We start from the raw sequence: 25,261 nt of genomic DNA on the forward strand, positions 1-25,261 counted from the left end.
GCTATAGAGCCAGATGATAGATTATGCATCAGGCTTATAGACAGCACTTCTGATTACAGCACAGACAGTGCTTTGGCTTGGCATACCAAACCGCATTAAAAATATTTCCCATATATATTGCCAGCAGGTTAAAGAAACTTGAAATAATTCAAAGTAGCTCAGTAGAAATTTGGACAGGCAGTACAGTTCAGGATTTAAGTATTCATAGTTCTATTTAGAGCAGCTGCAGTGCATGTGTTATTTTTTCCATAAGTAATTTAATTTACTGAAATTTAAATTGCAGACAGAACACTTTTTATGACAGATTGTTGTGGGTAGCACTTATTTTACACACGGCTTTTAGTGAAATCTGAGGGAAGTCACTGACAGCTCTACCCAATTAGTGAGAACTGATACATAAAAACATTAAATGTGATGAAGCAAATAATACGCATGGTATTGTCATAGTCCAAAAACGGCTCAATAACCACCGAAGAAGTTGACGGGAACATGGTTTTTACAGAAGTCTTTTAAATCATGTGTTAGGACATAATCCATTTGAGCAGGTGCTTTTTTGTTTCTACACTCATTTTCAATTAAATAAACCACTTTCAGAAGCATCCTCCTGGCAAATTCTCAGAACAACCTCTGAATCCAGTCACATTGTATTAGAAGGTGAATGACTACTATACCTGGAAAATTAATGGGGTAGTTGCAGATGAAAAATTCAAACTCTTAGCCATGTGGCTTTCAGGGTTATATTTTGACATAAAACCTTTGATGATAACAGTCTTTGCAGTTCCTTGTTCACCAATTAGTAGGACAGCCTAGACAAAGGCATTGAAGTAAGACAAAACACAAGAGCTAGGTGACTTAGCAAAGCCTCGGCAATTCCATTTAGCTTTTAAACTGAAATGAAACAAGAAAAGTTATGTAAAGTGAACTCTCAACAAGGGACATGTGGAAGCAAATAGTTAACGTCTCATAGACTTTTGCAGGCCTCACAAGTTAAAAATATTTGCAGTTAATGGTCATGTCAGTCAGCACAATTTAACTAACAAAGGAATGGATTATTCATAAAAGGAGTTGATTATTTGAAAAAGGATGTACTGGCTAGAGCCTCAGTATCTGAAAGATTTCAATTGCTGTTGTTATTTACCATATCCTGCTTATCTAACACAGTTTTGGTCAGACACAGAATGGGTCGCATAACCTAAAGGTACATAAACTCTGGAACCGCCCCCATGTGGGCAGAGTTCATATCAGCAGAGTCTGGCACTCTGCTGCCCCCTCTCCAACAGCTATATGAAAAAATTGCTTCTGTTCTGACCTGATCTCAGCTGTAATTACGGTTATTTCCACTAGAGAAAGGATGGGTGAGGGGAAGACAAAAACATCTGGAAGCAGTGAGTATTCAAGAGTTCAAGCATATTTACATGACTGTAGCTCCTGGAATCACCATTTTATATTAAAAAAAATGAAGTTCTTCCTTTTCAATAATATATTTCACTTCTAATTCATTCTAAAACTTTATCATGTGTACTGTTAGCATTATTTAGATGTGAAATATAGAAAAAGTACCTTGCCCTGTTTCGCGATGGTTTCAATAAGGAAATCCATTCTCACATTGTCAACATTAGGCACAAGAATGGAGCCATACTCTGGAGTGCTGCTACTAGGATATACATACTCTTCAACATGTGTATTCCAGTGCATCCATTTACCTAATAAGAAAGAAATGAAGTTAATGTTTTAGAAATACAAGGCATCGTCGCTTCTTTTATTTTCCATTGAGTTGACTCGTCTGTCAGTGCCTCTGTCTCACATACAGTAATCCCACACTGTAAATTCAGACCAAAATTATAGAATCATATAATCATAGAATCTCTCAAGTTGGATCTAAGAGGCTTACTCCTCTTTCCTACATAAATTATGACAGGGACAAGGCCTGTCTATTTTTGTTCCCTTGACAATTCATCAGCACAAAGTCCATGCAGCTTTCTGTAGCAATATAACCACATTCTGATTTGTCACAGGAAACAGGGAAAAAGCTTTATACAACATCACCAATAAAGTGTAGCTGTAAAACAAACTTGCTAAAGAACACAACAGAAGGTAAGCTACAAAAAAACTTCTGAATTAATTCTCTAAAAGAAGCACAATTTTAAGTTCTACCTCATACCACCCAGCGGGGTTACTAACCATCAGATGCCACATAATAATCAAACATGGTATCTTCACTGCCTTCTGGGATACAGGGAAGATCAAGTTTTATTGTTGCATGGTTTCGAAGCCAGTGCTCCATTTTGCATCTGTCTTCCAGTTCTAGTAATGCTCCTACACTCCACATAAGAGAGAAGATGTACAGCCTTTCCAAGTATTTTGGAGTCAATTCCCCTCCTTGCTCCTGAAGGATTGAAATAGGTTTTTATTTTCAATAGGCTAAATATTCTACTTAATAAGCATTAGTAACATCAGGTTAAAAGCCTTCTGTCACGTTTAAATTTATTGATGTCTTCGTCAATGTACAGACTGAATCAGTATCAAGTAGGCCACAAAATATAGAAACCCACCCTGTAAATATCACTTTTAATCACTCATTACAGCATTTGATCTGTTTAAGTTCTAGTTTATAATCTGATAACAATCCACCCAAAAAACCTGAAGGAAAACTGCTGTCTGATGCATGCTACACATCAGTGCTTATCATCAAATCCAAATGTGAAAGAGGGCACATCCTAGCTATTATTTTCTAAAGAAAAAGAAGGTATTCCTTACTAACCTGCATCTTTCTTTATTTTCCAAGTCATCAAAGGATCTCCTCTCTACATAATCTCATGACTTAAAACTATCTCCATTAGACTAAGTAAATAAAAAAAAATCCACACTACTTTACCTTAGGCGGGATAAGGCCCTGCAGCATATTAATGCTCTGCATAATCACAAAGGCTTCCAACATCTCAGTCTTGCATTGCAGAGACTGAATACTGAAGCGGTATAAGTCTGGGAATGACGAAGAATACAGCTGACGTAGAATTTCAGCTTCTTGGAAGGAACGTCTTTTCAAAAATCCCTGTTACAAAGCATGGTGAAAAAATAAATTTAGTTTCCAATGCAAGTCTCAGTAAGTTCAACTCTAGTAATTCAAAGGGTCCGGTGAGTGTGGAAAGTTGATTTCTTTTTGGGGGGCTCAGATTCCCTGCCTGTTGGGCAGGGTTTGGCTAGCAGAAGGTCAAACTTTACCCAAGTATGCATAATTCCTACTGGATGTTAAACACGGATACTGAAGAAAAAAAGCACTTCAAAGTTTTCAACAGCACAAAAATAATTCTTTTCAAATATTTTTTAATCACAATGGCTATTTAAGGTATACAACAACTCTGCAAAGAAAGAATATCATATGTACTGAACACAAGCTTGATTTATTCTGCACAACATTCGTTTCTAGCAGTGATACAGGGTACCCCAGAAACATCTGGCAGTTGCAGAAAAAAAGTTAGGATTTCAGGAGGGGATGTCTGCTGGTGTTTGTAGTATTTTTATTGTGCATCTCAGTATCTGTAACGCTGGATAAACAAAACCTAATTAAAACTACCTATTTCTCAAGATCATAAAACAGGATTTGTTCTTTGATGCCTTTAGCTCAAACTAGTAACCTGCTTCGAGTTACCCAGAAGCTTTCTCTCATCACTGTGACAGAATGCTTCTCATTTACTTCCCATGAATTTATTTCCTACATAAAATACACTCATCAGCAAAAACATTTGCAGATTCTTCCCCAAAATTCAAACTAAAATTTGGCACAAATTGAAATCAAATAAATTCCATTTAAACGTAAGAAAAAACTTTTTGTTGTTGTTGTGAGGGTACTCAAACACTGGAGCAGGCTTCTCAGTGAGCTTCTGGAGTCTCCATCTCAAAACTCAACAGGACACAGTCCTGAGCAAGCTACTCTAGTTGAATCTGCTTTGAGTGAGGTGCATTCAACTACACGATCTCCCAGAGGTCCCTTCCAAGTCAACTATTTTGTGCTTCTGTGATTCTTTTCTACACTTATATCTTCATAATCTTTTGAAAGATTTACCTTTTACTGCCCAAAGTAAATAAACTCTGGGACTGATTACAAATAGGTAGATATATAAAAAAGTTATCTAGAAACAGATAGGTGGAAAACAAAGTGCTAAAGATTAAATGGCAGAACTACTTAAAATAGATATCTGGAACTTCAACAGCTGTTCAGAAAATATTAGGCCTAAGTAGAAAAGTTGGTAAAATGTTTTTGCTTTGGAGGAGGTTGATGAGTAACAGATCAAATACCTTTGCTCACTTTGCAGAAGCTGCTTAAGAAGCATGTTAGACAAGAACAGCAATATGAAAAGTTTGAGATCTATTTCACTGAATTTGGAAATTGCTTATGTCTCAATAGGCTGCTATATTTAGTTGTTTATAAATTGTAAGGATGGGAAATCTAAATATTTACAACTTCATGAGCTATTCGTATTTGTTTTTAATTATTTTTCCAAAGTTGTTCTGAAATATCAACAAAGACTATGTTTCATTCAGTATCTGAGAATTAAGAACTAAAGAAAGAAAACTCCATTTAATTCTATTACAAAACTAAGGAAATCCTCTAGTGAGCAATGCGAGATTAACATCTACCCTGATCTGCTGGAATATGTAGTATATTGCACTACAAAATAGATTTAAAGGGAGATGTACTGAAAGAGCCATCAAGATACTTTATTTATGAAGTAAAACCAAACCAAACAAAAACCAAATAAATGCTACTGGCTCAAATGGTAAATAACTATAGGTTGCAATTTTATAGCCAATTCTTGGGGGGGGGAGGGGAAGGGAGGTTGGAAGGGTTGTTTCATGGCTGAAATGAACATAATCTGTTTTGTGTTATCCAAAAGCAAAAAAACCCCCCATGTTCTTGTTTTCCTTTTGACTGTTGCTACCACTAAAATAAATTAAAAGCATAAGGTCATGGATTAAGCGAAACTACTTTCATGCAACACTTACTTCAACACAACTAAATTTAGTCTGCATATCACTTTAAAGTGAGGAGGTAAATCATGACTGGTAAGGCAAAATAAAATACTTTACTTTGGTTTTGCTGTCTTAACAGCTGAATCAATAGCTCAATTTAAACTGAAACTTTCAAGAATTTCTTGTCTGCAAATTAACCAATGCAAGGAGGCAGAGCTGTGAGAACCTAACATCAGTAGGCCCTGTGCAGTGCTGTAAGTACAGAAAGGAACAGCACAAGTGGAATCTCATGGGAGCCACTGTCCTATATGCATAATTTCATAGAATCATAGAAAAGTTTGGGTTGGAAGGGACCTCTAAAGGTCATCTAGTCCAACCTCCCTGCAATAAGCAGGGACATCTTCAACTAGATCAGGTTGCTCAGAGCCCCGTCCAACCTGACCTGGAAGGTTTCCAGGGATGGGGCATCCACCACCTCTCTGGGCAACCTGGTCCAGTGCTTCACCACCCTCAGCATAAAAAATTTCTTCCTTCTATCTAGTCTAAACCTACCCCCCTTTAGTTTAAAGCCATTCCCCCTTGTCTTGTCGCAACAGGCCATGCTAAAAAGTTTGCCGCCATCTTTTTTATAAGCCCCCTTTAAGTACTGATAGGCTGCAATCAGGTCTCCCCGAAGCCTTCTCTTCTCTAGGCTGAACAACCCCAACCCTCTCAGCCTTTCTTCACAGAGGAGGTGTTCCATCCCCCTGATCATTTTCGTGGCCCTCTTCTGGACCCGCTCCAACAGGTCCATGTCTTTCTTGTGCTGAGGGCTCCAGAGCTGGACACAGTACTCCAGGTGGGGTCTCCCCAGAGCAGAGTAGAGGGGCAGAATCACCTCCCTCGACCTGCTGGCCACGCTGCTTTGGATGCAGCCCAGGATACGACTGGCCTTCTGGGCTGCGAGCGCACATTGCTGGCTCATGTCCAGCTTTTCATCCACCAGTACCCCCAATTCCTTCTCGGCAGGGCTTTACACTTACACTTTCCCAAGTACCCATATTAGCTTAAAAACAAAAAAAAAAAGTAAAGCCTTACAGTAATATACATAAGGCACTTGTGTTGACTGCATGTATTTGCATTGGTAAAACTTCAGTAACAGCCAAATTTTTAGGAAACTTATTAAACACTTTTTTTTCCTAATAAGAATGCAAACATTTTGGACTTGACAAAGAAACCTATCAAATAAATTAGTGATGATTCTTGAGCGTTGCTAATTAGCTGTGATTGAACAGCCAGCTCCATGTTATTTAATATCATTCAAAAAGGGAAAGGCTCTAGGCACTACTAGAGAAATATGGTAAAAACCCTCTGCAGCAACCCTTAGTCCCTCACAAGCAGCAAACCTCCACAGGCAACAAGTCACAGCACATGGGTGCCTCCATCACAGGAAGGAGTCTCTGATGACAATCACACTCCTTTTTCTCTTAATTGGTTAAGGCTAAGCTGGGTTCTGATGCCTCCCCTAGTGGATCTTGTCGCTCCGCACCTATTCTCAGGGCATTATACCTGACCTGCCATTTCAGATCTGCAGGTGAAAAAGAAACCTCGCTTCTGTTGCCAGAAATCACAAGTTTACAGCCTTCCTCATCTTGGGAGTTTCTGTTCACCAAAGCTTTGAATGCAGTCTCTCACTCGCTCTCCTTTCATAGAATCATAGAATCATTGAGGTTGGAAAAGACCTCTAAGATCATCAAGTCCAACCGTCAACCCAACACCACCATGCCCACTAAACCATCTCCCTAAGTGCCTCATCTACTCGTCTTTTAAATACCTCCAGGGATGGGGACTCAACCACTTCCCTGGGAAGCCTCTTCCAATGTTTAACCACTCTGTCAGTAAAGACATTTTTCCTCATGTCCAATCTAAACCTCCCCTGCCACAACTTGAGGCCATTTCCTCTCGTCCTATCGCTAGTTACTTGGGAGAAGAGACCAACACCCACCTCGCTACAACCTCCTTTCAGGGAGTTGTAGAGAGCGATGAGGTCTCCCCTCAGCCTCCTCTTCTCCAGGCTAAACAGTCCCAGTTCCCTCAGCCGCTCCTCATAAGACTTGTTCTCCAGACCCCTCACCAGCCTCGTTGCCCTTCTCTGGACACGCTCCAGCACCTCAACGTCCTTCTTGTAGTGAGGGGCCCAAAACTGAACACAGTATTGGAGGTGCAGCCTCACCAGTGCCGAGTACAGGGGCACGATCCCTTCCCTACTCCTGCTGGCCACACTATTTCTGATACAGGCCAGGATGCCATTGGCCTTCTTGGCCGCCTGGGCACACTGCCGGCTCATGTTCAAACAGGCTGTCAATTCAGCCTGTTCTATTATAGGGCTAGGGATCTTGAGTCTGCAGTGTCTCTGCAAAGATCCTGCTGATCTGTTTATCTTCCCTGAAGGCACGCAAGTCTTCTCACCCCTTCCCACAGCTTCTTCACCTGATAACTCCACACCCAGGGCACACTTCCCCCAGGGGTACTCCGATGTCTCCAGCCCCAGGAAGAGGCACCAGGCACTGCCGGCCACTCAGGGCTTGGACAGCAGCGTACTGTCTCTCTCTTGATTTCCATCTGTGCTGAAACCTCTAATATGCTAAGGACAGTTGTTCTAGGCAGTGCCACAGACCATGCCCCGTGGCATGTCAACTTTTTCTCCATTGCCAGACAAATCAGGGACTTACAGACAAGGAATCTGGTTATAAACAAGCAAGCTATATAAGACTTAAAAGCATAAGAAGCTTTATGGGTTAAAAAAATTAAAAATCTGAGAATAATACAGAGTAGTCATTACAAAAGGCTTCCTCAACTACTAACATCTGAAAGTTAATACGAAGCCACTGTATTTTCATCTGGCTAGTTAAGCAACACTGTCTACATGAGCATTAGTTGTATTTTCCACAGGTATTCTATTTGATTTGGAAAATGAGTGAATGAGACTGTGAAACATTCATTTTAAAAACTACTAAAAAAAACTTGTTAATGTAATACTTTATAGAAAGGAGGACAGTAAAATTCAGTCTGTCAGCTCATAGTAACCTGTGAAAGTTTTGTTCTTTTGAGTCTGCAGACAGGGAGGTAAATATGCTACAAGGGCCTGGATGATGTTCTAATTTCATAAACAGGAAGACTAAACTATTCCTAGCTTAAAATTAAAGTTTAAAGCCCATATAAAGGAATGTTAATTTGGGATTATACAGAAGAAAGCTATATTAACCTGGTTTTCAGGAGAAGGTAGTAAAGTAATTCTCTCTATGATCACAGGAACCAGTGTCTTAGCCACAAGGAAGAAAGTTTTAACTTTTGATACTCATGAGACAGTCCATGTTTCATCAAAGAAAAATAATGTCAACAAAATATTCTCAATACGACTGACTAGACAAGAAAAAATAAAGATAAAATAAATTAGTATTTCTTTTAATTCAGATTTTTTAAAAGTGTTAATCCTGAGGAGCCTACTTCACCAATAAATTTCTAAGGCAATATAGGGCTTAAGAATTTAAAAAAAAAAATCAGAAACCAACTTTTTTTTACTGCTATTGTCTCCACTGTTTTCATAAAAGGGAAGAAAACTGGAATCAAATGCTGAAAGTTTTGTTGAAAGATATTACTATGGAACATTACATAGATTCTTGGGAACTCTTACATTTCATCTTTACCAAGATATTTACTACATGAAAAAAGACATAGTATGCTCAAATTTCTGAATGTATCATTCACTATATCATTACCAGCATTCAGTCAAGATAAGGAATTATTTTTTCTGGTTTTTGGAAGATGGAAGATGTCATATACAAGGAAAAAACTCACTTTATAAATCACTTCGAAATTTGAGTATGTTATATGCTGTTCTTCCCTCCAAAACACACCTATAACATGTTCTGTTTTTCTAAATGATTCATTCCATGCCAGAGAGAGAGTAACCACACAGCCTGTTTACTCTTTCTTCTTCCTTGGTCTGAAGCTGTACTAGGGGCTGCCAGGTAGTTGGTATTTTGACAACCGAGTTGTTCTTCAATTGTATAAAATACCATGAATTACAAATTTATCTGAAAGTGAAATATCCATGTTTTTGAAAGTGTAATATGTTGACTGTGTTCCTGAAAAAAATACATTATTCACTCTTGTATAAACTACCAGAAACGTTGCTGTATTAAATGCTGACCTATAAGTTTATACAGTGTAAAAGCTATTTCATAGCAAAAGTCACAAAATTAGGTCCTAAAGTAACAACAGTGAAGTGTTGAATAAGTAACCAGTGAAACTTTCAATACATAAACAATCACTTAGCTACTGTACCTCAAGGATAGGGCTCCAGTTGAGAACTGATGAGCTCATGAATACCATCCCGTTCCTTGAAACTGTTGCTGGAGAAGCATTATCAATATTATGGGGTTCAAAGACTATTTTGCAATTTGGTGCCATAGGTATCCGATCTCCATTTGCTAGCGTTAGAGTTCTGTTATCATCCAGGACAGAATTAAGGTTCTCAATCCAAATAGCATCAACCGGACCATCAAGAACTATCCAGATGTGGTCACCTATAATCCAAAATAACAGATAAAAATGCCTATGGAGGAAGTTCTAGTTTCTTTCAAGGACCAGTTTCTTCTCTCTGCAAACAAATTGTGAACTAATTCTGAATTCACGCACACAGCTAGAATCTCAGCTTTTAATACAATTACCATTTCCATCACTCAATTTCAATTAAGTACTTCATTTTGTCACCTATTGATAATAATTATCCATTGCTCAGTATATAAAGCGTCATCAGCATAAGTCATGTTTGTAATAGTCTGAAACAGCTTTATGGATCCAGTCTTCAACGCAGTAATAAATTAGGTTTATTTCAACTTACATAAAACAACAAAAAGAAGATAGAAACTATAGATCTATTTAAAACCACCACTCATTTGATTCCAAAGAGTTTGTGTAAATGTAGTGAGATTAAATGAAAGGACCACTTGAAAAATCATTCTCTCAAATAGCATGCTCACTTTCATTAGTAGAAGAGGTCTATTAGGGGAAGATTCTTGTTGTTAGTTCTCCTGCTTGTAAACTTGACCCTTTGAAGTTTTTCCAGCTCTTTCCATTTAGTAACTGAAATGTATCTTAAAGCCTGCTTCTGTTTCCTAGGAGGGTCTGGGTCTGGCGTGCTCACCTCACCTGGGTACTGAGCAAGAGGCCGTGGCTGGAAAGGGATCCCCCCTTGGCTTCTGGCTCCCCGTCCCTTAGGGAGTAGCCAGCCCTGCTCTGCATTGCTAGATAGCCCTTCAGTCAGAGATGGTCCCACTCTCATCTGCCTTCAGAGTGAGTCCTTACTATCTAGGCCTAGGTGGCTTGGTGCATTGCTAGGTATGAACCAAGAAGGTTCCAGATGAGAAACTTTCTCACCTCTGAGGCAAATAGTTTTTATATTTAGAGGCTTTTTATAGCTATGGTACAGGCATCTCAGGCATGAGATGGTCTGGAGTTCACTTCATAAAGAGACATCACAGAAGTGTTGCAAACAGTGAATCTGAGGAAGTCATGTGACTGTGCTAATTTATATTTCATGTTGGACAGAAAAAATATAAAAATCAACAGTCACTGCTATGCTACATTCTCAAGGGTGCTACATTTCTAGATTTGAAACAAAACCAACAAAATTAAATCCAAAAGTATTTTCTATTTGTATCCTTAAAGACTAAGAATTTTTGCATGAAAATTGACAGTGCAACAAATGTTAGGATTTTCTCTTTCTTTTTCCTTTAGTCCTTAAGGCCTAATGATAAGGTCACATACTAATATTCAGACAAACAAGGAAGAATCCATCTAGCGTCAATCCATCAAGGCCTCTCCTTTAGCTAATATAGCAGTCTAAGAATATATGCCAGCATTATTTTAGGCAGAAATTGGTTGCCTAAATAGAATTACCTAGTGCCATTTGAGATGGACTATGGTATGTGCAGGGCTAGCAGGTATGACACAAAGGAGATTCATACCCTTCTAGTATGGCAGCTGGAGACCAGGTAGAAATCCTGACAGCACCAAAATTTTTTATCACGTACCAGTGTTGGGGGGACTGACTCTTACCTTCCACTTTTCTTCCATACAAGGGCCTATCATTTAAAAGAGAGGGATCAGCAAAATTAGTGAAACAGTATTTGCTACACTACACAGTTTGAATACAAAGCATTTAGAACAGAGACTATACAATAGACAGAAGTTCTTGCAGCAATATTCCAATGCTTCCATGTAAGTAAAAAAAAAAAAAAAGTCTACTAATGTGCTTCAGAGAGATGCCCTGCAGCTTGTTTTGTTTTGGAGGAAATTGTTTTTCATTATACCTTTCTTGGCTCTTAAAGTTTTTCTCCAGAGTGTTGAAAATATTCCATCTGTCCAATCATTTGTTGCCACATCGAGACGACCAAACATTTGAGGAGCAGTTATAGCTTTAGGATTCATTCTCATTTCACGATGTGGCTGTCCACAATCTACGAAGGCAGATCATCAGTTAGTTTTGGTATTTCTTTTCAACAGTCAGAGAACTTCGACAAATTCAAAATCATTACACCCAAATGTATGGTTTAATATGCATTCACCATTATAAGAAGTTGTGTATTTACTTGGAAAGCTTACCTCTTGCTATACATCAATATTCGTTAATTTGAGCCATCAAAATTTAAAGTAGAACAAAGTTCTGAAACTTCTGAAAGTACAATTCACATTTCATAGATACATCCGGAACAGAAGGACAGCGAGATGAAATTTATTCAAGGTTTAAGTTTAACATTTTGAAGGCTTATCAAACAATAGAGCTTTAAAACCTTTGGTTTGGATGCACTTTTTTAAAACCCAATGACTAAATACCAGACAGATGCTCCACATGATTGATTGATTTTTGTTTTTCCCCGCTGTGCACTTGCATACATCTTGGAATAGGCAAAGTATATGATATTGGCATATCCCTGTGAAGTCTCTTAGGCAGCTAAATTCTATCTGGCCATATCATGATCATATAACCTTTATATTTTCCTCATTAACAACAGCTTAAAAACTCCTATGCCAGACATCTTCAGAAAAGCCAATATTAAAACTTAATCAGGAGCCAGTAATAAGAAGTTGAAAGAAAGAGCTAAACAAATGGCTTATCTTAAAATCTTAATTATAATCAGAGTTCACTAACATGTAAGATAGAATCCTGGCAAGTCATGTAGTCTTACATTTCATGAGGTTATGCCAGAAGATCAGCTTGAAAAAAGTATTGCGGCAGCTTTATCTTTGTAATAGTTCACATCTCAGTGCTACAGAAATACAGGAAAATAGTATAATGCAACTATCTGTTCTTTCTGCTTTTTTCCTAAATGGAACAGTTATTTACGCTGCAATGTAGAGCTTACAGTGTTTCGTAAGCACACTAAGGTACTGCATGGATGACAGACTGGCTGAACCATTTTTCACAGAAACTATCCGTTTCTGGAAAATTGTATAAGCAGCCTACTGAAGCCTGTGAAATGGGTAACACAAGCTTACCTCAAAAGAGACATTTTTTCTCCCCCAGTTATGAGCTTTTAGTTTAATAAGATCAAACAGAAGTTCTTCCACTAATATTTTTGTTTAGAAATACAGAGGACAAAAACACACACTCCTCAAGCGTCCAGCCAGGACACAAAATTAATACACTTGAAGACTTTGTCACTGCCTAAACCAGGAACTATCTCCTAGCAGCAACAAATGATAGAAGTAGTTATTTTATACTGCAGATAAAGACCATGTCTTGTGAATTGTGTTCAAAAATTACTAAACACTTATGATTAGGGGAAGGTTTCAGCATTACCTCAGCCAAACCTGGGAGATGCTTTAATCACTTGTCCGAGCTGTCTACCCAGACAGTACTTATCTTTCTCAATGTTTCTAGAATAAGAACTTCTGATATAAGTATCATAATATGGAAAATAGTAATAGAAATGTATTATATTGTATGACTTTGAATGGCGGATATTTTTAAGCTTTTAAAAGATACTACCACAATAATTAGTATCACAACACACAAACTGATTCTTCCGGTAATTTATTCTCACAGTGAAGTAATTGAGGCTTTCTATGAAGAAACAATGTGGTTTAAGGTTTACAACATAACAGTTTAATAACGGTTTACAATATAAATACTGACATACCTGTCATGGCTTTCATCAAAGTGTGGATGCAAACAGTTTTTCCTGCCCCACTAGGTCCTAGTGTCATCAATCCATGCCTTACTCTCTGGGTTTCAAATAGCTGGATAACTTTCAGTTTCCAAGGAGGATGACAAACAAGTCCAGCTTCCTCCACCTATAGACAGTGACAGAAAAACAAATTACTACTATTTTAGTGCACAAGATATTTTGATGCTTTAAAAAAAAAAAAAAAAAAAAAAAAATCTATCTTCAGCAGAAGACTACAGTCTTTGTAAAGGTTTTTTGTACATAAAAAACTGAAAAGAAGGCATATTTGGTATTCAAATATGTATTCAGAAAAATAAAAGAAGATAAACCTTTTTTTTTTTTAAGCTCTTCTTAGGGTTAAAACATCATTTTAAGGAAAAGCCAAGAACTTTAGAAAAACACTCTTGCTAGCAATGTCTTTCACAGCCACACAGCATTTTCACTTGCCTGTCATCATAATGATGATGATGATGACTTGTGTTTCTAAATGCCTACAATAGCCAAAAGTTTTTCTGTAAAACATTTTGTTAAATATTTCTCAGTGTACAGACAGACCTTTGAGTAACTTCTTAATATCATCATTCTAAGAAAAGACATGATGTTTTAGAATCAAATATCATATGATTGTTTACTACTTTTTACTAGTTCCAAGCTTAAAATAGTTATATCACTATAATGGTATTGCTGTTCCTTGTGAAAGTGACTCAGCTGGAAGTGAACAAGAAAGTTTTTAGCCAGTAGAGAAAAGCTAGAACTATTTCTTAAGGATTCATAGAACACTATATGTTTTCGACAGTCAAAAAAATTTCTAAAAACTCAAGATCATGTTATGAAAGTGAAGCTCTCAAAATAACAATTATATTTTAATTCAAGTATAATTTCTGGTTTTTAAATTATGTTCCACAAAAAATCTCAGAAAATATTATCAGTAAAAAGAGGACTAACTTTTTACTGATAAGATAAAACTCAGCTTTTACAATTACTGTCACGTAGCCAATTAGAACCATGGAACTGGCACTACCACTTGCTATATTACTCGCATATTGAAGCTCCTGTCAGTTCAACTTATTTATCTCGCTCTGCAAGGAAGCCAGGAACAGAAGGCAGCACAAGATGAATTCATCAACAGCAACCATGAAGTATATGCTGCCACCAACTCCTCATCGCCATGAAGAACACCACTGTTGAAGCAATGGAGTTTGCAAAGCACAACGAAGACATCAGATGCACCATTTTCATGGATACACGATAAAATTCTGTTATCATTCACATCTTAAGAGGTCTTGCAGTTGACACCAAACCAGTCAAGCTGCCTTTCTTTCCAGTACAGAATATAGCCTTCTGATTTGTTTCCAGAGTCCACATATATAGAGTAATATATCCAAAATCTAATGATGCGCTGACAGAACGTATCTGAACTGATTTCTTTCTTCACATAAAACAAGATGGTCATGTTAGCTATTCCTTCACCCTAATCCAATGCCATCAGTGGAGACTTACCTTTTCTTAACAATTTCTAACACTCCTGGATTCTGTAATAATCTTGTAGACAAGATATTTCCCTTATCAAAAAAGAAGTATGTTCACAAGCACACTTGACATGTTCCCAAAAGATCCTCTGTTAACAGTTGTACATATGTACTGAGTCTGGTTGGGATCAGGTTAATTTTCTTCATAATAGCCCATATGGTGCCACGTTTTAGATTTGTGATCAAACAGTGTTGATAACACACCAGTGTTTTGGCTATTGCTGAACTGTTTCCCACACTGCCCCGTCAGCGAGTAGGCTGGGGATGGGCAAGAGGCTGGGAGGAGCCACAGCCAGGACAGCTGACTCTGACTGACCAACGGGATATTCCATACCATATAACGTCATGCTCAGCAACAAAACTGGGGGGAAGTTTCTCCAAAGTAGCCATTGCTCAGAGACTGGCTGGGCATCAGTCTGCTGGTGGTGAGCGATTGGTTTGGCATCACGTGTTTCTTTTTCTTTTTTTTTTTTCTTCATTTATTGAACTCTCTCGATCTAGACCCATGAGGTTTTTTTCCCCTCTCTTTTCCCCTACTGAATCTCTCGCCCAACCCGCTGGGGGAAAGTGAGCAAGTGACTGGGTGTTGGCTTAGCTGCCAGCTGGGGTCAACCTGCCACAACATATAAACACAGAAAACACTTCAAGTAACGGCTATTTCTTCATTATGATATTTTCCAAAAAATTCCTGCCTCCCTTTCCCAATAAAAGTAGTCCTCTTGAACTTGATTCTGTCCTAACCTAGCTGTTTTCTAACCTGTACTGAGCCATTATAACTCTGAAAACACAGCAAAGAGCTCCATTCAACAAAACCTTGGTTCACTTCCAAGACAAACAAGACAGCCTACCATTTCTGGTTTCTCTAGATTTTAAGTTTTAACAATATGAGAAAAATATGCCAAAATAAGCTAACAAAATTTCCAAACACTGTCACAGCACTAAAAAAGTACCATGAGATCCTCAGATCTGAACTTTTGATAAATTTTGTTTTACATAAGATAATCACAGTGCCTAAAGCTCTTCAAGTTTCCAACACTACTTCAGTATGGGCTGATATTACACCCTACTTACAAGCAAGTGATAATGGTTTGTTGTTAAAAGGGTTGACACTTTCTATGTCTGGCTTCACAGATCACCAACAGTAGAGCTATGAAGACCATGTTATTAAGACCTCTTTTTAATTTATTAGGAAATGACAATTTAAAGCATAAGATTCAAGCTCTTTATAGTTTCTCCTAATAAAAGCTTAATTTGTGAGTCCTTTTTTAAAGCCGGCTGTATAAACTACAGAAAGCAAAACGGTTTTATAAACATTAGCTGATGAGTCAACTCTTCCTTGTTAGGAAAGCCAGCAGCAGACCTCTTTACTTGTATCTAATCATATTAAATATAAGTAAATGAAAAGTCATATACTCAAATTCTTCAGAAATGCACTTCTGATTTTCAATTTTTTCATGTTGGGGTTTTTTGACAGGTTTTTTGAGTTTTTTATTTCTCTGTTTAACTATTAAATAATTATCTGAGGAGATACTGAAATTCTGGAGGAAAGTTTAATAGAGGTGATCATTTAAGTGTACATACTTCATTAACCTTCTATATCCCACTGACGTTCTTAAGTTGGCCGTATTGAAATGTTCCAAAAGATTTAATGGGAGATGAAATAGAGGAAATGTCATTTTAGGTAAATCTTTTCTCAAGCTCATGTTCCGATTGTTAGCCTTTATACAAATATTAAGTATTTGGGTCACGTAAGGCAAGCGTATGTACGTGCATTTTTCAAACTGGTCACCACAAACGACTCACAAGAAAACCACAGGACACCACAATCACAATTCAGTGACATCCTTAAGAATAAGGTTAATAATAATATACCAATGGTAAAGATTTATGGAAAAGCTTACTCTTCCTCTAAATAGTAGAACGTATTAGTACCAGGTGGGTAGATTCAACATCAATAATTTTCTTAGATGTCACATCATGATAGTTACACCACAGCACCACAGATCAAGAGAAACATTACCTGTTTGTCAATGGCAGTTTCCAGTTCAGGATAGCCTACTTTATCAAGCTGGGTATCTGGAAACAAATCTTCAATTAGACTCAAGAATAAGGGTTCATCTTCATCAATCTAGTGAAAATCAAGGGGGGGAAAAAAACCCCACAGATTAAAACCTATTTTGTTTATTTTAGCATTTTAAAAAACAATCCCTAACTCTTGTAGAGCTAAAGAAATATTTGAAAACATAAGGAACCATCTATGGTAACCCTCTAGCCGCTAAACACTCTAACAGGACACAGCAGAAGGAGATCATGTGATGCTTTCAATAATCAAAAGTTACTGAAAATAAACCACTAACATACCAACTGAATTTATTAAAGTAGATTTTAGCAATAACTTTTATACAAATAGTAAATTATTTGTCTAAGGTATAAAACAAGGTAATAAAGGAGATGAAATATCACAGCAACAGAAGAGGTTTTGCTAGCTATTTAAGACAGATGAGATGGTACTCGTTACTATGAAAAACAGATTATTTCAAAAGAGTGACTAAATACTTTAGGTCAAAGGTTCTAAAGAGGTTACTACATAGACTTCTATTTGGTCACTTATTTTTACAGGTAGCAGGAGAAATACGCAAAAAAAATTCTGAGCAATTCAAGATGTTGTGGTTTAACCCAGGTAGGCAGCCAAGCACCACACAGCCCTTCGCCCACTCCCTCCCCAGCCCCATACAAGGTACTATGAAGAAAATTAACTCTATCCCAGCCACAACCAGTACCCAAGACCATCCAGAGAATGGAACATTTCCAAGCTAGCTTCAGTGTAAAGACCACATCCAATCTTCTAGTGATCACCTTAACAGATTCAAATTGTATTTCAGAAAAAGCCACGTAGCTCCAAAGTGCAGTTTAATTAATTTACTGGGCCCTTGGAACTTACCAGTTTAGACAGGTTCAGGTCTCTCAGCACACGCATGACAATGGCAGATTCAGTTTCTGTGGGATTTGCTCTTTTTGCTGCTCCTAATGTACGTAGCACTGACAATATATTCCGCAAGCCAAAATCATAATGCACCTAGAAGATAGGCAAAGAAGATATGAAAATTTTCCCCGAGTTAACAGGGATGAAACAATTCTTATTTATCATTGAAGATATGGATATGTATGAGAAGTGGTACACGTGGCACAAATGCCTTCTAACATCCAATAACTAGTCTTTGGCTGTATGACTATGGGCGACTTCATTCCCCATCTCTGCTACCACCTACTAAACTGTAAGGTGTGACAGAAAAAATAAACGTAATCACAACTCTTTGAACCAAGATAAGGTTCCCAAGGACTATTAGGAAATAAACTAGCAGTATTATTTTGAATTCTCTGTGGACCTTGGAAACTGACTTTATTTAAGAAACATCTAAACAAGCACAGGCAGCACAAACTAAATGCCCCTCAATCCACTCTATAAGACCAACTAATATATAAGCCCTTTATTTGCCTTAATCATCACCATTCATTAAAGTCAAATCTTAACAATAATCAATGTTCTGAATGACAGTCCCATTCTTGTACAGATAACCTGTAGTAGGAGTTAGTCCTCCAGGACAGCAGAGGGTTGCACTACTAAACTGCAAGTGTCATTAGCTTACTTAGTGAACATGGACTTTTCCATTTTCTTCACACAGATACTAATAATTTGTGACATCATATATAGTTTTTCCCTAAGATAATTTTTCCTCATATGAAAATAACCACCTGCTTTGACAGTTGTTCTTCACACAGCTTGTACAGTGTAAAGAATTTCCTTGCTAATACAACATTAGCAATGAAACCACAACTAGCCAATTTGACACGAATTATGATTTGACGATCAGGAACCATCATAGCCACCGAACGGAAGTTGATCTTCAAGTTTTCGGGAAGTTCTTGCCGTCCAGCATATCCTGGATTCTGGAGAGAAGAACAGGTTTTGTGGTTGACTGCACCTTGCACAAACAGAAGAATCAGCACCGGAACGTGTAATCTGGTTAGACAAAAATAGCTTTTTGGCTTTAAATCACATGTAAAAATGAATTGCCATGCAGATTTACTACCATATCTCTACAGCATTTTAGCTTCTCTTACATCTATGAGGTATGAGAAATCTGTATTTGTCTTATAGGTCCTGTTTTACTGGCTACTTCTACCTATATCTCTATGGCCATTTTTCTGTACTTGAGGCAAAAAGCATACTTTGGGAACTAGAAGGCAGCATGCAGAAGTAGTCTGACATTGAGATAACAACTTGTATTTACAATGCTGGCTGCACTTCTTAATTGCATGCACTTGATGTCACTGAAACAAGACCTGTAAACTGTCTTTGTAGTAATGCTCAATGTTCTCAAACTGTCAGTGAGTTCTAAGAGCTGAGTGACTTAAGAGTTAGCAAGTACATTTAACATACCAGGTTAGAAGCGATTATTGTACAATCATCACTGGCATATTAGAAACCTACTGGATACCTACCATAGTAAGAAAGATGCCAAATTCTGGGTTCATTTCCACATTATCTCCATCAGTAAAAATAAAGCTTTTTTTACGTTCCTTCTTACATGTCAACACAATTGCAATTTGCTGTGCAGCTACTGACAATACTGGTAAATCAATACGATTGAATTCATCAAAGCAACCCCAGGAGCCAGACTGAGCAAGACCTTCAAAGAGAAAAGCAACTAATCATCTGACCATTATGTTGTTAAGCCTTTTTTGGTGCAATTCATAAGCCAAAAATCAGGTTAATCTACCTCAGGGAAAAAAAAATGTTTATTTTGGAGGGTTAGGAAAGGGACAAGGAGAAGAACTTAATTCTTTTTCAAGCAAGAATGCACAAAGTTCCGAAAGTCCTCAAGCTTGTCTAGGATACTACATCCTTCAATTTCTGCTTCTTCTCTCAGTATCTTGAATGTTTTCCTGTTCCTCCCTACCCCCCCAAAAAAAATCCCTGCAATAAGCCTATGAAAATATGATGGCTTGTCAATAGCTTATTGCACAGATAAAAATGAACAATAAAGTTGCTTTCACCCGGAAAGAACTTAGGGGTCAGTCTGTGCCAGAACTGCATTCTTCCTCGGATATTTTGGGGAAAACAAAACAAAAAATCATCAGCACAGTCACTTGTAACAATACAACAGTCAACGACCTCCACTTGATCTCTAATTTGACATCTGCCATGACTGACAGGTATCAATTTCAGGTGCCTAAAAAAAAAAAATGTCATCTGCACCTAACTTCAGTGAACTGTGCCAATTGTTTTTAACATATATAGCGCTATTCATGCACTTCCTTCAACTGATAAGGACTTTGACATTTGAAGGAGACAAAATACTGAAATCAGAAGCCAACACATTCCACCAGTTCAGCAATAAATTTCACAGCTTTTCCATTTTGTACTGGCAGTCCTCCTTGATTATTTTAAATGTCTTTATGTATCCTTTCATAAACTGTCTTATGTTTTCAGACATTTCTATTTCTTTGAGACAGTGTTGCAAGTGTATTTTACATTCATAACAAGATATTAATTACTTGCATTTATTAAAAGGCTGAAAACCACCTGCTGATTATGTGTTGACCTTGTTTTATAAAGATGTTCTCATAGCATTTGTAACTTTCACATAGTCCATAGAATCATATATTCACAGAATATCCTGAGTTGTAAAGGACTCATGAGGATCATCAAGTCCAACTCCTGACTCCACACAGGGCTACCTAAAAGTTAAACCATGTACCTAAGAGTGTTGTCCAAACACTACTTGAACACCAACAGGCTTGGGGCCCTGACTACTTCCTTGGCGAGCTTGTTCCAGTGCTTGAACACGCTCTCAGTGAAGAACATTTTCCTAATATCCAATCTGAACTTCACCTGACACAGCTTTAAGCCATTCCCTCACGTCCTATCACCAGACACCAGAGAGAAGAGATCAGAACCTCCCTCTCCACTCCCCCTCGTGAGGAAGTTGTAGACAGTAATGAGGGCACCCCTTTTCTCTAAGCTGAACAAACCTAGTATACTCAGGCATTCCTCATAAGTCACACCCTCTAGTTCTTTAACCATCTTTGTTGCTCTCCTTTGGACACATTCTAATATTTTATATGCTTCTTACATTGTTGACCCCAAAACTGCAGACGGTACTTTAGGTGAGGCCACTCCAATGCTGAGTATAGTGGGACAATCACTTCTTTTGACTGGTTAGTTATACCACGCTTAATGCATCCCAGGATACAGTTGACCCTTTTGGCCAACATCTTACCTTTGGTCCACATCTTACCTTTGAAGATTCTCCCAAGTCCTCGGAAATCCATTTGGTCTGAACAGTTGAAGACCACTACGTATTTTCCAAGGCAACGTCCCATGTCTTTGATGGTTTCAGTTTTTCCAGTTCCTGCAGGTCCCACAGGTGCTCCACCCATGTTCATGCCTAAAGCTTGAGCCAAAGTGATGTAACATCTAAAAGGCAACAGCCTATCATCACTTAATGGGCTGCAGCGCAGAGTTTTCTGTATAGTGCCAGAGGAACTTACTCAAGTGTGTTACGTAAGAAGGTCTGATTTAAGGAGACAAGGAAACCACTGAAATGACATGCCTCTAATTAAAATTTAAATCAGTAAGAAGAAAAACCCTTCAACTCAGCCCCTGATGCAGGTAATATTAAGGTCCGTCTCCTCATACATAAAGTGGAAGAACAGATAATCCTCAATAATCAACAACCTGAAAGATCACGAGAAGGGAAGAAAGCAGATACAGAGATGCTGCCTAATCTTGTTTGGTTAGCTTAGTTCCTGAATTACTTTAGCTGAAGTAGTTCTGAACTACATTATACTGTGGAGTACAATAATGAAAGACAGCTAATCTTTCCTTTCTCATCCACCTTTAAAATTTGATCATACAGTGCATCCCATTTTCATAAATGAAACTTCCATGCATAATGCAATAAAACACCAGCTAACAATTATATCTAAGGAGAAGCTCTAGAATTTGCTGTGTGGAATAGTAAAAAAAAAACAAAACAAAAAAAACCCCAACAAAAACAAAAACACCAAATGTCCTTATTTTGCCAATGATAGCTTATAAAGCATTCTTTGTATTGTTCCAGTTAGGTAGGTAGACCTCTCTGTTAATAGGACTGCAATTCTTTCAACATCCTTCTAGATCAAAGATCTCCAGTCTATTACAGCTGAATAAAATTGTTTTTCCTGTCTATTCTTCCTTAGCTGTTTTCATTAGCTTGCCTGTAAACACTTATTTTTGTCCTGTATCTCTCTCTGCATATTGTATCTGTTGGATGTACCTGATCCTCAGGTATAGTAGCCTCACATCCATAAGAATCAGAGTCCCATACATCATATATGTGGGGATCACGCAAGTATGTGGCAGAAAATAAGCTAGAAGTTATTCATATTGTAAGGCACAGAAACAAAAATATTCATGTATTCCATGTAAAATTATTGACTTTGATAAGACTGTGAAGGATAAACTCTGCAGAGATCTATTTTGCATCTAACAGGAATGACTAAATTGCTCTTGTAAAAGTCTAGGTTTGGCATCAAAGAATAAAGGAATAAAATCAGTCTTTTTCACCTGTCTGTAAGAGGCGTTATGACAAGCCTGTCAGTACAGCCCAAGAATTCATTCTGGTATGTGAAACCCACATCAGTGATCTTAATCATCATTTTATCAGAGTCTTCATTAAAATAAAATCTACACTGTTTCAGCCACTCGAAGTCTGTAGGGCTCTTGATATGCATGCAACACTAAGAAAAGAGGGAAAAAAAGGCTGTGGTATTCATGGTTAACATTTATTTTTGCATTTATATTATCTCACCTAATTAGTAATGCAAAGGCAGCACTGCAATCACAATGAAAGGCATAAAGAACAGCTAGTAACACAAGAATAGTGGAGATCCTATCTTGATTTTTACCACAAAAATTGCTAATGTGTTATTGCTGTCCCTGAAACCCATACTAAGGCAAAGGAAATTCAGGCTTTAGACAAGCGTGTCAAAACTCTAAATACAAATCAACAGTCCATAAGCCTCAAACAAAAGTCATTAAGTTCAGTTAACATTAAAACTGCCATTTCTTTTACTCATCTCCACCATTTTTTTTTACGTATGAGTAGGAAGCACGTAATGTGATGCTTTATTTTAAAAAAAGTCATGAGAATTGTATGAAACCACATGCAAATTGGAAAAAAGGTATTTCAAGACAGCGTCATGGTGCAGATATTAGTTAAGAAATTCAACAGAGCTGGGAGTAATTCAAAGTTGACCAACTCAATATTAAAACAGGATTAAAAAAGATGCCCTGCAGGTTGTATCTAAAAATTATACTTTACATGAGATTATTATAACTAGAAACAACTGGTTCTGCAATGAAAACATAGGTGCCTGCCTATCAGCAATGGATTAAAACTCAGTAATTCTTTTCTCAGACAGCTTAATTTCAGTCAAGTCCAGAGCTTCCTATAGGTAAAAGGGTATGCTAGCTTTTAAGTTTGATTGTTTAAGCAGTAAATGCTTTCATTTTTCCAATTTTAGTATCCCGTGGCAGCATGAGAAGGCATGAAGTGAATAAATAAGTCCCTAAGTAATAATTAGGTATGCTACTGAAACTACAACAGAGGGGATAGCCGCTCAACCAATTTCAAACTTTTTCCTGTACTATAACTCCACATTCATTCTATTTACTCCTCAAGACTCACAATGTAGTCCAGAGAAAGGACAATTACTTGCAACACAATGTAAGAGGAAAAAGAAGTCCCTAACTGATCATGCAACAGAGGCATCTAACTTAAGTGGGCCAACACAAAGCATTATAAAATTCTGCTATTGCTTGTGGGGGAAAAAAACACTGAATTACTTAAAGGGAAACTAAGACAGGGATTGAAGCAACATCAACATTTTTATAATACTCCAGGCCACATAATCTTTACGGTCCTGAAATTAAATGTTTAGCTTAAGAGGCAGGAGTTCATAGGTATAGTAATATTTTCTTCTTGTCCTTTCACATTGTTGAATTGTGGAAACCACCTCATAACTCACTGTAAATTTTTCAATACTTACCAGACCATCAAAAATGTCCCTCTGATGCACGTGAATAGTGATTAATGTCTCGTATTTCACTCGCTCGACTGGGCTAAGGTCTTTTGTTGTCATATCTATCAGCATGTTTAGAAGATCCAGGAAAAACTGGTTCGTCTTTCGCATAATTTTTTTATCATACCTGGCATTAGTCAAAGCTTCTTCTGAGTCTCTTGTCCAAATCATTTGGATCCCCAACAACCCAACCTTAGGAAACACAAAAGTATATGCTTGATAATCTTTTCTCTTTCACCTAAAATGTTCATTCACAGACACAGATAAACTAAAGAAACGGTTCTGCTACTATTTGTACAAAATTATTTTTTCATGCACCCATACAGAGGTCATTCAACCCATGCATTTGTTTTATGTGTCCCAACTCCATTCATAAACACATAGTTAAGTCCACACTTCAGTCTTGTAGATACTGCCTACGGTGCACTGCTGATACAACTATTCAATATAATTTACAGTATATATATAAATAATATATATCATTAATATACTTTATATATATAATTAATACCTAATCAGTGAATAATTAGTGCTTCAATTTAAAACCTTTTTTCAATAATTCACAAACTCTCTATCCCCTCTCCCACAACATTCCTGATCACAAGTGAAGAAGCTTCTACTAAGAAAATAATTTTCCCTCAGCACTACCCTCAGCTCCAAATCTTCAGCAATATATAATGTTTTCCTGAATATATAAATAAACATACAATTTTACTACTTTTCTTTCAGTATTAAGCTTGTAAAGAAATAGTGTTAACTCCATTGTATTAATTTATTGCATTCGGCATTATTTTTGAACAAGAGCTTCAGGGTAAGGTTTCTTCTTTTGGTTTCAGATATGTAAAGTGTAACTTAAAAGACTGAGGTGATTAAGATAAATTTAAATGTCAGTTTTGCATTTATAATAGTGGCTGCAATTTTGATTGCAAAGACAAGGGAAAAACATCAATGTGCTACATATCTGTGAACAATTCTTTGTTGATTTAACAATGATATTACCTGGGCTGGGTAAGTAGAAAGAAATTCAGTCAGCTGGAAACTAGTTTCCTGGGTGTGCGCAGCTGCCTGGCGAATAACATGATGCAGTGACAGCTGGGATTCCTTCAACAGAGAATTAAGCCAAACTTCCACGTTACCTTCAGCCATCACAGGTCTAGTTAGCTCTATGGTCTCACCCTCTCGTGAACTAATCGACAATATATGATCATATATCTAATAAAAGCAAAGCAAGAACATTATGTGATTTACAGATTTATTGTTATCTTTACCATAACTGTCTGATTTTCTTGCCATCACTCCATTAAACTTATTTAGGTAACTAACAAATTATACCAATGTGTTAAGTGAAATGTAAAAACAATTAAATCATTACTTTTGGTGTGCAGAAAGGCTTTAAACAAAACACTGTCATCTGAACAA

General features: G+C 37.3%; 1 protein-coding gene across 1 annotated transcript in view; it reads right to left on the reverse strand.

Annotated features, from left to right (window-relative positions):
- Positions 1-25,261, reverse strand: part of DNAH5 (dynein axonemal heavy chain 5) — a 164,407-nt gene that overhangs the window by 56,825 nt on the left and 82,321 nt on the right. Inside the window, exons 33-47 of the mRNA XM_076330347.1 lie at positions 24,842-25,054; positions 23,810-24,034; positions 22,326-22,498; positions 21,016-21,194; positions 19,217-19,404; positions 18,467-18,661; positions 17,655-17,789; positions 16,734-16,841; positions 13,158-13,311; positions 11,328-11,474; positions 9,298-9,539; positions 2,876-3,052; positions 2,182-2,386; positions 1,561-1,703; positions 672-806 (exon numbers count right to left, since the gene is read on the reverse strand). Coding sequence (XP_076186462.1) covers positions 672-806; positions 1,561-1,703; positions 2,182-2,386; positions 2,876-3,052; positions 9,298-9,539; positions 11,328-11,474; positions 13,158-13,311; positions 16,734-16,841; positions 17,655-17,789; positions 18,467-18,661; positions 19,217-19,404; positions 21,016-21,194; positions 22,326-22,498; positions 23,810-24,034; positions 24,842-25,054 — 2,619 coding nt within the window. The remainder of the gene's footprint in view (positions 1-671; positions 807-1,560; positions 1,704-2,181; positions 2,387-2,875; positions 3,053-9,297; positions 9,540-11,327; positions 11,475-13,157; positions 13,312-16,733; positions 16,842-17,654; positions 17,790-18,466; positions 18,662-19,216; positions 19,405-21,015; positions 21,195-22,325; positions 22,499-23,809; positions 24,035-24,841; positions 25,055-25,261) is intronic.

The sequence above is a fragment of the Aptenodytes patagonicus genome, chromosome 2 (assembly GCF_965638725.1).
Source record: "Aptenodytes patagonicus chromosome 2, bAptPat1.pri.cur, whole genome shotgun sequence".
NCBI classification, from domain to species: domain Eukaryota; kingdom Metazoa; phylum Chordata; class Aves; order Sphenisciformes; family Spheniscidae; genus Aptenodytes; species Aptenodytes patagonicus.